This window comes from Chrysochloris asiatica, unplaced genomic scaffold, assembly GCF_000296735.1.
Source record: "Chrysochloris asiatica unplaced genomic scaffold, ChrAsi1.0 scaffold00254, whole genome shotgun sequence".
In the NCBI taxonomy this organism is placed as follows: Eukaryota; Metazoa; Chordata; class Mammalia; order Afrosoricida; family Chrysochloridae; genus Chrysochloris; species Chrysochloris asiatica.
In genome coordinates this window covers 3,250,327-3,265,292 of record NW_006408772.1, presented here as the reverse complement: position 1 = coordinate 3,265,292, position 14,966 = coordinate 3,250,327, and the positions used below count along the sequence as shown (strand labels likewise).

The following is a 14,966-nucleotide window of genomic DNA, read 5'->3' as shown; positions in this document are numbered from 1 at the left end:
GGCCAGATACTTGTCTTCCAAGTTTTCTGGCAGAGATGAGTGAGTGCCCCTTCACTTTCTTGAAAGATTTCAATTTCTATTCCATCAATTCCTGGTGCCTTATTCTTTGCCAATTCCTTCAACGCACCTTAGACTTCCAAGCCAATCAAATAGGAACAAAATAAAAAAAACCAAGCAAACTTCAATATTTTATATATGTGTGTGTGTGTCTCGTGCAGCATTAGGAAAATCTGCTGCACAAGACGTTTTTCAAGTGTTGAAGAGCAAATACGTCAGCTTGAGGACTAAGGTGCGCCTGACCCAAGCCATGGTATTTTCAGTAACCTCATATGCATGTGAAAGCTGGACAGTGAATAAGGGAGACCGTAGAAAAATTACTGCTTTTGAGTTATGGTGTTGGAGGAGAATACTGAAAGTGCCATGGGCTGCCAAAAGAACCAATAGATCTGTATTAGAAGAAGTGCAGCCCGAGTGCTTCTTGGAGGCCAAGATGGCCAAACTTCGTCTCTCATACTTTGGACATATTGTCAGGAGGTACCAGTCACTGGAGAAGGATATTATGTATGGTAAGGTAGAGGGTCAGAGAAAAAGAGGAAGACCCCCAATGCGATGGATTGGCCAAGTGGCAGCATCGATGGACACAAGCGTGGCAACAGTAGTGAGGCTGGCCCAGGATCAGGCAGTGTTTCGTTCTGCTGTGCATAAGGTCGCTATGAGTTGGTACTGACTCAATGGTACCTAACAACAACAATGTATTTATGTATATCAATATATCTGAAATTTATGTAGCATGAAAATAAATTATTAACATTGCTGTTGTTAAGTTCCGTCACGTCAGTACTGACTCAGAGCGACCTTATGCACCACAGAATGAAGCACTGCCAGATCCTGCACCAATCTCACAATCTTCGTCACGCTTGAGCCCATTGCTGCTGTCACTTGTTAGGAGTCTTCCTCTTTTTCACTCACCCTCCCCTTTACCATGCAAGTGATTAATATGGCAACTACAAATACAAGTTTAAATCCTCTAAGATCCCAAGGTAAGGAGATCTGTAAGTGTAGTGGATTATGAGCTGGGCTGAAGGTTAGCAGTTTGAATCTAGCAGCTGATATGAGGGAGAAAGATGAGGCTTTCTGCTCCTATAAAGATTTACAGCCTTGGAAACCCTGTACCGGGTGACTATGAGGTAGAGCTGACTCTACGGTGCACAAGCACCACCACTATCAAGGTCCCTAGGTAGCACAGGCAGTTTGTGCTAGAATGCTAATCTAAAGGTTGACGGTTGAAATCCACTCAGCTGTACTGAGGAAGAAAAGGCTTGGTAATCCACTGTACGGATCACAGTCAAGGAAACCCAACGGAGCCGTTCTACTCTGTAACCCATGGTGTCACCATTAGTCAAATCAACTTGATGGCAACTCACAACAACAAAGTTCAAGTATGAAAACCTTGGTTTAATTTGTACTTCTTCTGAAGTTGAGTTTTGAATAAATTTCCCCTGTACTATATACATCGTTGTTGTTGTTAAGTGCTGTCAAGTCTTAAGTTCGAATCATAGCAACTATATACAGGGTTTCCAAGGAGCTGCTGGTGATTTTGAACCACTGATCTTGCAGGTCAAACTGATGTTGAGGTTGAGTGCACAAGACTCAAAAATAGAGACTATCTAATAGAGTCATGGAGAAACTCTGTAGTACAGGGGCTTAAGTATCAAGATTGCAAACTGAAAGGTTCAAACCCACCAACCACTCCACGGGAGAAAGATAATCATTATAGTTTCAGAAACCTTAAGAGTTGTTCTACTTTACTCTTCCAGCGTCACTAAGAGTTAAAATTGACTCAATGACAGTGATTTTTTTTTCTTTCTTTCTTGGTATGAGTTTGAATAAACTTACAAGCAGTATGCACTGAGTGGGTATGTATTTCTTATCTTTTGATATTGTCATGATTGGAACAATCTTAGTTCCCAAATTCATTCATTTATTAGCATCCAATATATGGCAAGCACTACACTTAATACTGCAAGAAAACATCAGGAATGTTTAAGAGCAAGTCAAGAACACATATGGATGCATATCATATGACTATTTAAACTAAGCCTTAAACTAATAAGCACTAAATAAAATACGTTCTATCCTCTACACTTGACACATATACTTTCATAATGCTTTTTTTTTTCCTAAGTTCAAATTTAGAATTCTCATACTCCTCAAGGTGCTGAACAGAAAGCAGTAACATGGGGAGAGCCAGCCCCAGCTCCCTGACCCTCAGCACCCTCCCTGCTCTTTGAACCCTCAGCTCCATCCTATTACCTCAAAGGACCTCACATCCATGTGTGTACACATCCTGGTTGGCACATTTAGGCAACGTCCACAACTCCTGCAAAAGAGCTAGCTAGCACTTAGCTATCCCTCAGGCCTACAGGTATGCATACTAACGGATATGCAGACATGACCTCCCTTGAGAAGTAGAAACTTAAGGGGAAAAAAATCCGTACAAATCCTGGATGTGGATCTAGCGCCATGTGGACAAGGAATTCTGGAGTCTCAGGTAGCCCCAAATGTGCCAGACAGAAGGTTCTGAGTAGGTTTGTCTTGAACCTGAGAGAGTCTCACCCTACAGGGAGAGGGGCAGCCTGAAAAGGGCCAGGGCATGATCCGCTCCACTAAGGGCTCTCTTGCCTGATCAAAGGGTGACTATACAACCAATGGAGCTGTCTTTAGAGAGCGCACAGTGGGCTACGACATAAGTTGTTGTTGTTGTTGTTGTTGTTATGTGTTGAGTCGATTCTGACTCTTAGAAACCCTGAATAGAGTTTCTAATAAGGAGCAGAGGCTAGGTTTGAATCAATGACCTTATTTATGGTTAGTAGATCAGTGCTTATCCTACAGCACCACAACACGACTCCTAAGATGTTAAAATTGTTGTTGTTAAGTACAGTTGAGTCCGTTCCAACTTATAGCACCCCTTTATAGGGCTTCCAAGAAACAGCTAGTAGGCTTGAACCACTGACCTTGTGATTAGTAGTTCAGTGCTTATCCTACAGGGCCACACCAGGGTGTATAAATGCTATGAATCATTCCTCTAGTTAAGAATTACAGAATACAATCTATTTTAAGATTATGTTGTGTGCCATCTAATTTATTCCAACTCACAGAGACGCTAAGTAGGGTTTCTGAGGCTTTAAATGTTTGTGGGCACAGAAAGTCTCATCTTTCTTCCATGGAGCGGCTGGTGGGCTAGAACTGCCGACCTTGTGGTTCATAGTCCAATGCCTATCTTATGGAACTACTGGACTCCCACATACATAAGGTAAAACTAACACTTGGGTGGGGAAATATCCTGTGCTAAACAACTGAAGCCTGAACTTTAGCAATCATATTTTGCTTAGATCAAACATACATGCAAACATTAGACTATATTTGCCTCTACTATATCTGTACAAGGAGCTCTGGCAGCGCAGTGGTTACGAATCAGGCTGCTAATCTCAGGGTCAGCAGTTTGAAACTACCAGTTGCTGTGCTGGAGAAAGATGAGGGGTTCTACTCCCGTAAAGATTTATAGCCTCGGAAACCCTGTAGCTATGAGTTGGAACCGACTCCATGGCACATAACAACAGCAACAATGTCTCTACACATGGGATATCCTAGTAAAGTAATTGTTGAGTGTGAGTTTTGGCAAGTTACTTCCCTCCTAAAATATTTTTATAAGTGAAATCAAGACACACCTGAGAAGGTGTACAGACAGAAAATGGACAGATTTTTTTTTAAAGTGGAGATAAGAGGGAGAAGGAATTTCTAAACATATGTCCACAGATGTACAAAAATTCAAGACTTGGGCTTCTCTTGTCTACCTTTCCCTGTCTCCATCTCCATCAAAAACAAAAAAAGCTGGTGAGCTCACTAATTTCCATCTCTTTTTCACACCTGCTTGATGCTTCTCTAATTATTATAAAACCCAGCGCCACAGAGTCAATTCCAACACTATAAAGTGACACTTTACAGGATTTCCAAGGCTATAAATCTACAAGGGAGCAGAAAGCCTTATCATTCTCCCATAGCTGGTGGGTTTGAACTACCAACCCTGAAGTTAGCAGCCCGATGTATATGCTACAGTGCCATGGGAATATCCCCCACCTCCCAGTCTGCATCTCTAAGGCCAGTTCACTGAGAATTAAATAAGACAGACGGAATGAGAGGTCAACTTGAAAGCCAGATCAAAGACTATGGATCTCTGGGATAAAATATCCCTTTGGATAATAAGTACCTTCTAACTTAAAAATTATTCAGAGAATGATTTTAAAATGAAGAAATAAGTATGATAATCAAAGTCAATTCTAGGTCGGAGTCAGATAAAAAAAAAAAGATCCAGGCTATATGATTGATCCTAAGGGGATAGGGGGAGTCGGAAGAGTACTAATAAGTTTTCAAGAGACCTGACATTAGCCAGGTTCTTTTTTCAGCTCTTTGATTATGAACTAAAGGAGTACTAGTATGGAACTGTAGGATAAACACTTGACTGCAAAGTCAGTATGAACTGCAAGGTCGGTGGTTCAAATCCATCAGACACTCCTCGGAAACCTTAAATAGGGTTGCTATGAGCTGGAACCAACTCAACAGCACTAATGACAATATTATGAATTAAAGGAGTCCTGGTGTAGTGCTGTAGGATACGCGCTAGACCTCAAGATTGGTTTGAACCTCTAGGTTGGCTGTTGAAACTCACCGGCTGCTCCTAGGAAACACTATACAGGGTTTCTGCTCCCTTGTAGATTTATACTTAACAACAGCAACAATGATGAATTAAAGCACATCCAAAGTAGATTCACTTTAGACTTACACACCATATGCTTGGAAACTAATGATATTTGCAAACAAAAGACCAGGTTCTTAGTATCATGTCATATGTAGCAGAGTAGACTAGACAGAGATAAGATGAATTTTATGTGGACACTGTGATTGTAGTATTCACTTTAGAACTCAGCAGACAAATGCTTATACTAAGCACCAAAAACCTCCCAATCTAACTCACCTGGACAAAAAAAATAAAGTGCTTGAAAGATGTATTGAGATGTGCTTCCTCCTGAAGTTGGATCACAGGATCAAAATGCTGATGATAAATGTGAGCATATACCCTAAAGAGGCGTTTGAGTATTGTTTTTGCCACAGACATGAAATTCTTCGGGAACGGGACACCTATAAATAGATAAACAACCCTTCTATTAATGAAACAGGACAACAAGGTAGTATGAGTTTGTCAGCAAATGGCAACGTAATTACAAAGACAAGAATGAAAAGAGGAAATATTTATGAAGTTACAGCTTTATATACCCAATGTTTCTTTTAGAAGTTCCCAATGTATCATGCATCAAAATTTTAATACAATAAGAGCTAGTCTTCATTATAGCCCTTTATGGTTCATGGAAGAAGTACAGTCAGAATGCTACTTAGAAGACAGGATGGCAAAACTTCACCTCACATACTTTGGACATGCTATCAGGAGGGACCAGTCCCTGGAGAAGAACATCATGCTTGGTAAAGTAGGTGGTGGTGGTTATATGCCATGGAGTCGGTCCCAACTCATAGCAACCCTGCATAGGATCTCTGAGGTTGTAAATCTTTACAGAAGAAAGCCTCATCTCTCTCCTGTGAAATGGCTGGTAGTTTTGAACTGCTGACCATGAGGTTAGCAGCCTGACTTGTAAACACTATGCTACCAGAACTTCTTTGGTAAAGTAGAGGGCTGGCTAAAACAGGAAAAGCCTCAATGAGATGGACTGACACAGCAGCTGCCACAATGGGCTCACACACAGCAATGACTGTGAGAAAGATGAAGTGGTTTGTTCTATTGTACAGAGGATCACTAAAAGTGACTCAGCATCACCTAACAACAACAGCACGCTTCTACTAGAAAGCACTACTTTACTTGAAAAGAATCTGATAAATGCATAAGCCCAAACCAAACCCATTACCACTGAATTGATTCCAACTCATAGCAAGCCTTTAGAACAGAGTAGAACTGCTCTATAGGGTTTCCAAGGCTATAAATCTTTAAAAAGCAGACTATCACATCTTTCACCATGGAGTCACTGGGTGGGTACACACTGCCAACCTTTCAGTTGGCAGCTGAGCACTTTAACCACTGTACTACCAGAGTTCCTTCTAAGATGGTGGTTATATGCTGTGGAGTCGGTTCCAACTCATAGCGACCCTGCACAGGGTTTCAAAGGCTATAAATCTTTACAGGAGCAGAGAGCCTCATCTTTCTCCCGTGGAACTGCTGGTAGTTTCAAACTGCTGACCTCGAGGTTAGCAGCCTGACTCGTAACCACTACGCTACCAGAGCTCCTTTCCTAAAGCAGTAGTGGAATTAGAACTCATGCTCAGATCCTCAAATTTCTTATCAAGTTTGAATGCAAATATTTGCTGAACTCAAATAACACATTAACCATTTCACAATTTTACTTAAAGTGCTTATAACATATTTTCATACTTTTTACTATTGAAATTATTCCCTTCCTACCCAGATCTAAAAGGAGTCCTGGAAATACAGTGGATTATGCGTTGGGTTGTTAACCTCAAGGTCAGCAGTTCAAATGCACCTGAGGCTCTTCGATAGAAAAATGAGGCTTTCTGCCCCCATAGAGATTGATAGCATCAGAAACCCTAAACCGGGTTGCTATGAGTCATAACTAGCTTGACAGCATACCACCACTACTCCAGGTCTACACTTGGTCTGGAATTAACTATAGTCTTTGTTCAGTTGGGCTCACTGTTTTCTGAATTAAGAGTACATCTACAGAACTATACAAATATGAAACTAGAAAAATCTAAAATCTCATATCCATTGTTAAGAAGGCTAAACAAACCAGACTGGCAAAGCACAAGTCAAATACTGGCACTTTTTGTTAATCTTCGCCATCAACTTGATTCCAACTCACGGACACCTCATGTGTGTCAGATTAGAATTGTGCTCCACAGGGTTCTCAATGGCTGAGTTTTTCTAAAGGATCACCACACCTTTCTTCCGAGGTGCCTCTAGGTGGACTTGGAAATGCCCAACCTTTTAGAAGATTTTGGTTGGTAGTCTAATACCATTTGTCCTACCCAGGGACTTAATTTAAAGATATTGTACATCACAAAGAAACACAGGATAAAACTAAATAAAAGGGCATTCTAAAATGGACCTACACTCCTCAAAACTGTGTCATTAAAAACAAAAAAGATGAAAGTGCCCATATTCAGATTAAAGAAGGCCAGAAACATGATATGAATTAAAATGAAAATCAAAGATTTTCTTTTGCTGAAAAAGATATTGGGAGAATGTGAGGAATAAGTAAAATGCTTAGGTTAGATAAGAAGTACTGTAACAGCTTATTTACTGATTTTGATACTGTGATTTTCTAAGGAAACAACATACTGAAGTTTTTACAAATAAAGAGGTAGTCCTAGTGTGGTGCTGTGGGTTAATGCGCCAGACTGCAAAGCCATTAGAACTGCAAGGTTGGCAGTTCAAGCTCACCAGCTGCTCCTCGGAAACCCTATATAGGGTCACTATGGGTTGGAATCGACTCAATGGCACTTTAACAACAAGAAGTGCGAAACTTACTGTCAAACAGCTCAGGAAAAACTGGGAGTATTAAGCAGACTTTAAAGTTTGTGGACATCCCCTGCCCCGCTCACTGCTAGCCCGGGCCCAGCGCCACACAACTTGTGTATCCCTCCACAGATGCTTAACACTTCCAAAGCACAGTTCCTGGGAGATTTCTACTTAGTCATCACCTTCTAGGAAAGGACTTCCTCAGTTTGGAGCTAACTCTCTTGAGGCATTCTAAGGTGTCAACACCAGGCGTCGCAGTACTACCACCCCCACACCCCCAAACCTGTGTTCCTTGGCGGGCCTCCCTCAGGTCTGAATGCAGGCTGTGGTCTGGCTGCATGGGACCATGCTGGCGCTTGGCACAAGGCCTTTGGACCTGCTTCCCATGGAGCAGCAGCCTTCTCAGTCTGACTGACCAAGGTTTCCTCCCTGCACTGCACCCTTGGGTGACTGCTGCCCAGGACACCTATAGTTATGCACCTGGATAGCTTCTATGGTGGGGTCGACCCAGCACACACAGACCTGAAACCTGCTCAACTGGGGCCACTTGCAGAAGGAAATGCCTGTCTACGCTCAACAAAGAGCTTCAAGATCGTATCATCCAAAAGACCTTGAATGAGTGGAGTTGCCAAATCAGTTCAGAATTGGTCAGGGAGTTTCCAGATGACTTGGAATGTACTTCATCTCATGCAATGGAAAGGACACAGTCCAATAAAAGAAATAAAAGTTGTTCACTGTAGGATCAAATTCTTCACCATCAACTAAGAAAGCCAATTAACATGGCCTGTTCAGTCCTTGGAGTTATACACCTGAATTCTATGACCACTGCTTCACCTCCTACTGAAGATGGTGTTATTCTTTCCTAGAAGCACTTGCAGCCTTACTGGGAGGAATTAGAAAATCTAGTTAAAAGTAAAAAGGCTGTTGCTATAGGTTACTGCTGACCTAGACAAAACACAGTTGCAGCGGCTATATCAGTGGACACAGGTCAAACGAAATAACAATCAAGTTAATCTTGCTTCCTGCTGTGGGATGCCACCTGATTTTGCTGCATTTGCTAAATAATCTGATATATCACTCTTAACTCCTAATGATCCAAAAGAACTGTTCTCTGAAGCAGGTTTCCAAGAAGCTCGTCAGGAAAGCATCCTGACATTCAAGCACATGCATGGGTTACCACCCTGGCTACCATGGGATTCTTCTCATTGTTAAAACCCGTTGTTGTTGCTAAGTGCTGTAGCGTCGGTTTCTATTCATAGCAACCCTGTATAGGGTTCCCAAGACACATGTGGTGGATTTGAACTGCCAACCTTGCAGTTAGCTTGTTGTTAAGTGCCATCCAGTCAGTTTGGACTCACAGCAACCCTGTATAAGGTTTCTAAGTAGCTGTTGGTGAGTTTGAACAAACAACCTAGTAGTTCAAACCAACCTTACAATCAAGTGCTTATCTTATAGTGTCATACCAGGACTGTGATTAGTAGTTCAGTGCTTATAAGGAATTAATCAAAAAGCTACATTTTACAAGCTAAGAGAAAGGGTTCTTAACTATGACTTATGGTCATAACCTACTCACTTTGTCTTTTCCTTGAATATAAGATAAAATCCAGAGATGTAAAAATCTAAATGGTGTCTTTAAGGCAGATATTTGTCAGTTATAAATGACAATTGTTGTCTGCTAACTATTAAATACTTGTATTCTTATTAATTCACATGAACTGTTGTATTGTTTTATTAAACAATAGTTTTCTAATTTAAATTATTAATAAATAAAATACAATGTATTTGCATTTATTTATATGATTAACAGAAATCAAGGAAATTGTGTATTTTGGCCTGTGTATCAGGGTAAGTATATACATATTTTTAATTTTTAAAAGTTCATTAATTGTTTCTTACTTTATTGTCTAAGGAGCCCTGGTAGCATAGTGGGTTACTCACTGGGCTGCTAACTGCAAGGTCATCAGTTCAAATCTACTAGCTGCTCCATGAGAGAAAGATGAGGCTTTCCGCTCCAATAAAGATTTACAGCCTCAGAAACTCTAAACAGGGTCATTACGGGTCAAAACCAACTCTATGGGATATAACCACTACTGCCACTTTGTCTGGAGTCCCGGTGTGGTGCTGTGGGTTAATGTGCGTTAGACTGCAAAGCTGTTTGAACTGCAAAGTCAGTGGTTCAAGCTCACCATTCACTCCTCGGAAACCCAATACAGGGTCGCTACAGGTCGGAACCGACTCGACGGCACTTAACAACAACAACCACTTTGTCTAAGCAATTTAATAACATTTGTTAAAACTGAAATACTAGAAAATATTTTTCCTGTCATTGAGAACATATCTCAGAGTTCTTACAGTGGGCAGGATCTACTAGTAAATAAAATTGATTTCTTCAATACAATGAATGCAAGACTAAATTTTTATGTGCCCTTTCTTGAAGTTTACCTGTAATAATTTAACTTTGTATGCTACTGCCATATTTTTTCCTTGTTATTATTTACAAAGACAGACCAAAGTAACTTTTAAAATGAGACTAAAAAAATTTGAAATCTTTCTTTGGAGATTTTATAAAAGAACTCCATCAGCTCCAGATTCTTTTAAATTTGTAATTCATCTTTTAAATTTGTAATACTTTGCTACTCATTCAAGAATATTCAAGAGGTTTTGAGCATTTCACATGTGTTTCACATTTTGGACTCTGGCGACAGTAGGGGAAGTAGGAGTAGAGAGCCAAGGATTAAGAGTCAATGAAGTAAAATATATGAGGTAGCGTAGTGGTTACGAATTGGGCTGCTAACCTCAGGGTCAGCAGTTCAAAACTACCAGTTGTTCCGTGGGAGAAAGATGAGGCTTTCTGCTCCCGTAAAGATGTACAGCCTTGGAAACCCTGTGCAGGGTCGCTATGAGTGGGAACCGACTCCACGGCACATAACAACAACAACTCACTAATAGACGATTCTTGTTGTCAGGTGCCCTCGAGTTGGTTCCAACTCAGCGACCTTATCTACAACAGAACTAAACACTGCCCAATCATACGCCATCCTCACAATCGCTGCTACACTTGAGCCCACTGTTGCTGCCACTCTGACAATGTATCTCATGGGGTCTCCCTCTTTCTGTCTGTCCCTCCACTTAACCAAGCATGATGTCCTTCGCCAGGAAATGATTCTTCCTGACAGTATGTCCAAACTAAGAGAGAAAAAGGTCTCACCATCCTTGCTTCTAAGGAACATTCTAGCTGTAGTTCTAAGACACATTTGTTTGTTCTTCTAGCAGCCCATGCTATTCTCAATATTATTCTACAACACCATAATTTAAATGCATCAATTCTCCTCTGGTCTTCCTTATTCATTGTCCAACTTTCACATCCATATGAGGTTACTGAAAATACCATGGCTTGGGTCAGACGCACCTTAGTCCTCAAACTGACATGTTTGCTCTAAAACACCTTAAAGAATTCTTTTACCGAAGATTTGCTTATTGCAAATACATTGTTTGATTTTTTGACTAATGCTTCCATTGAGCGTTGATTGTGGATCCAGGCAAAACGAAGTCTCTGATAACTTCAATCTTTTCTCTGCTTATCATGTTACTTATTGGTCCAATTGTGAGGATTTTTATTTTCTTTACATTGAAATGCAATCCTAAGCATAACCCTAACAATAAACGAAGTCCTAGGCCTAACCTAGACCTAACCATAGTATCAACTCTAACCCTCACTCCTTACTCCTACATACTTCAACTGCTCCCACTCCAAAAAGCCATCTTCGACTGGAAATAAAATCAATGACATTTTAATCTGGAACATCATAAAAAAAATTTAACAAAATAAAATGATTATCTTAAATCAGGAAAAGTAGGAAATTTTTTAAGTATGCATTTAAAAATGCTAAGTAAAATGGGGGGTGGGCAATTCCCACAGGACAACTTGCTTATTTCCTATTTTACCACTGGGAAAAGGAACTTTTGTGCCTCTTCTTGGGAATTTCATAATACATCACAGCCCTACAGACCTCTCCAATGGAACCAGAAAGGTGGGAGGGAAGGAGGAGAGACTATTCTAGAAACACATAAAATCAGATAAAACATAGTGGATTCCAATTATACAAAACTCCTTATACCGATTTTTGATGGAAATAACGTCTCATCATCCAATTGGTCCTGAACCCAAGTCATCAAGTAATCAATATATTTTGGTGCAGAGCACTTAATAGGTTTCTTGATGTTTGTTCCATCTGCCCAATGATACTCATATCTGCATTGGAAAGATAAAAACCACATGGAATATTAGTTATATATTTTAATTTTTATATTGTTTATATAGATATATATGAATGACATGTTTTAAGCCATCTGATCTCCCAATTAAAGATGCATTTTAAAACACCAAGGGGCTGTTTTATATTTACCACGATCCAAATTATCCTATTCCATCATACACATTTTTTGGTATTTCTATGCTCTATTCACATCTTTAATTTTCTTAATTAACTTTCCTTCATATATAACATCTAGAATCATATAATGTCATACTAGAAAAATGAGTTTATTTCCCAGTTGTATGATGACCATATTTGAACTTCATTATTGTTTTCCTTTCTTGAAAAATATTTCTCCTCATGCAGTACAATTATTTTATAGTTGGGGCCTTTAAAATTTAAGGGTAGTGAATAAGAGACTCCAAAGTAAAAGGAATAAGGAGAATAACTCAATATTTGAGTACATTTAACTGAGGAGCTAAATATGCCTTTAAAGAAAATTGGTAACAAATAAATATATCTGTAGGTTCTGGGTACAGCAAGGTTGGTGGTTCAAACCCATCAATCGCTCTTTGGAAACCCTATACAAGGTCACTGTGAGTCAGAACTGGCTCAATGGCACTTAGTAACAACAGAAATCCACTGGTTAAGTAAATGTTTAATGTATTAAGTAGTACATGAGAGATAAGAAAAAGGAATTCAAAAATGAAAGGCGGGGGAGGACTTCTGGCAGTTCCCTGACCAGGCAGCTCAGGTAGGGCAGCCTTGGGGAAAAGGGGCGGAATCGCATATAAGAAACCTCTGTCTAGCATACAGACAGCCTTTGAACAAACATAAGATCTTATATTTCAACATTCTGAACTCGTTTTTTTTTTTTAATTGCTGAGGAATTACAAGCATTTTTGAGCTTTTGCCTGCCTGCACGCGGCTCCCACTTCTGCACCCACACCTGCGAGTGCCTCTGCCCCCTGCAAACCTTGGAATGCAGGGCTAGAGCAACCCCACTTAGAAGGCTGCATTTTCAGAGAAAAGGAAGCATAAACGAACAAAGCTGAACAAATAGAGAGGGATATCGGCACGGAATCAGGAAATATGGGGTACCAACGGTACAGAGAGACTGAGAGAGGCATTTTTTGCGTCATCAAATACGGACTCTACCTCCCTGCAGCCACGACCCCAGCCCTCTACTGCCCAGGCCAACCAGCCCTCTGCCAAGCCACTGAGGCCAAGGCCCTCTCAAGGCCCAGACACTCCCACTAAGGCCAAGGCCTGCCCTGATGCCCAACCTGCCCACAGACTGGACCACGTAGCCAGGTTGCTGAGGCCCAGGGCTCCGTAGGCCCAACCTGCCGCGTAGCCCGGTTGCCAAGGCCCAGTGCCCCTGAGACCCAACCCACCCTCAGCCCGGTCCCGGAGGCACAGGCCCCCGAGGCCCAATCCGCCCAACCCGCCCTCTAAGGACCAAGCTGCCCGATGCCCAGCTGCTGATACTCAGGCCCCCTGAGGCCCAAACCGCCCGAGGCCCAAACCACCAGCCTGAGGTCCAAACCTCCTGTAGCCCGGTCGCTGACGCCCTGGCCCTGAGGCCCAAATCACACGTCCTAGACTCAACCCTCCTGCCCAAGGCCCAAAAAAGTTACTCTGAGTTAAGCAATAAGGAGAGTGAAAAGGGAAGAACATATCCTGATCACATCTTCCTGGAAATAATCAGAAAACTTAAAAAAATTCCCAAAACACATACTTAATTAATTATTAGGGTCACAGATAAACATTAAACATGTCCAAGAAGCAAAAGCAGATGACCATATCGGCACATGTCCAGAAAAAAGAAAATATCTGAGACAAATTAACCAGAAGTAGACCTTCTCTCCATGCTGGAAAGAGGGCAGGCCTTGGAGAAACCTGAGAAAGAATTCAGAAAAATGATTATAAAATGTCTCAAAACACTTTACAATGGATTTCAGAAAAATAAGGAAGAAGTCAGAAAAGCGCTACAGGAACAATCAAACAAGATAGATACAGCATTGGTAACAATCCAAAACCTACAGAAAGAGTTTCAAACAATCAACAACAAAATGGCAGAAATAGAAAACTCCCTGAAAGGGCAGAGGAGTAAATAGATGAGATGGAAGGAAGAATCAGTGAGCTGGAAGACAAGTCTCTCAATACCACTAAGATAGAAGAACAAATCCAAAAAAAGGTAAAACATTCAGAGGAAGGTCTAAGATTCATGTTGGACAACATGAAGAGGAATAACCTAAGAATTATTGGCATTCCAGAACAAAATGAGTCACACAAGTCCACAGAGGAAATAGTTGAAGAACTACTGGAAGAAAATTTCTCTAACATCCTCAAGGGTGAAAAGATAGAAATTCAAGAAGCCCAAAGAAGTCCAGGGAGGGTGGACACCAAAAGAAAATCACCAAGACATATCATAGTCAAGCTCTCCAAACTCAAAGACAAGGAGAAACTCCTGAAAGCAGCAAGAGAAAACAGAGGGGTCACATACAAGGGCAAACAAGTCAGACTAAGCTCAGACCTCAGAGCAGGAACCATGCAAGCAAGAAGGCAATGGGGAGACATATATAAAACCCTGCAAGAAAAAAATTGCCAACCAAGAATCATTTATCCAGCAAAGATATCAATCAAATATGAGGGTGAAATCAAAACATTACAGGATAACCAGACGCTATGGGACTTCACCAAAGCCAACGCTGCCATACAAAACATCCTAAAGGGAGTTCTGTGGACCGAGAACCAACAAGAACAGACAACAACCAGAGACTGACGTACGTGGCAGCACCTCCCTGAATTAAGTCAACAGAAAGAAGAAATGTTAACAAAACAAAACTATAAGAACAAACTGGGAGACTCTGGAAGGGCAGTCTATGACCAAAACAAGTACAATGCAAAAGAAGGTGAACACATAGGAACAGAGATCCAAACAATGAGAAGGTTAGGTAGATTAAAGGATAAAACAGACTGCACTAAATGGACAGAGAATTCAATGGACCATTAGGCAAACTCAAAGAAAATTAACACATCACAGCATACCAAGAGAATGAGAATGCAAGAAGAATATGAAAACATTAAAACTATAAGGAAATGCA

General features: G+C 40.8%; 1 protein-coding gene and 1 pseudogene across 1 annotated transcript in view; one reads left to right on the top strand and one right to left on the bottom strand.

Moving 5' to 3' along the window:
- Positions 1-14,966, bottom strand: part of MOB1B (MOB kinase activator 1B) — a 123,994-nt gene that overhangs the window by 2,202 nt on the left and 106,826 nt on the right. Inside the window, exons 7-8 of the mRNA XM_006873795.1 lie at positions 11,719-11,852; positions 5,033-5,196 (exon numbers count right to left, since the gene is read on the bottom strand). Coding sequence (XP_006873857.1) covers positions 5,033-5,196; positions 11,719-11,852 — 298 coding nt within the window. The remainder of the gene's footprint in view (positions 1-5,032; positions 5,197-11,718; positions 11,853-14,966) is intronic.
- On the top strand, positions 8,094-9,223 carry LOC102829530 (annotated as a pseudogene).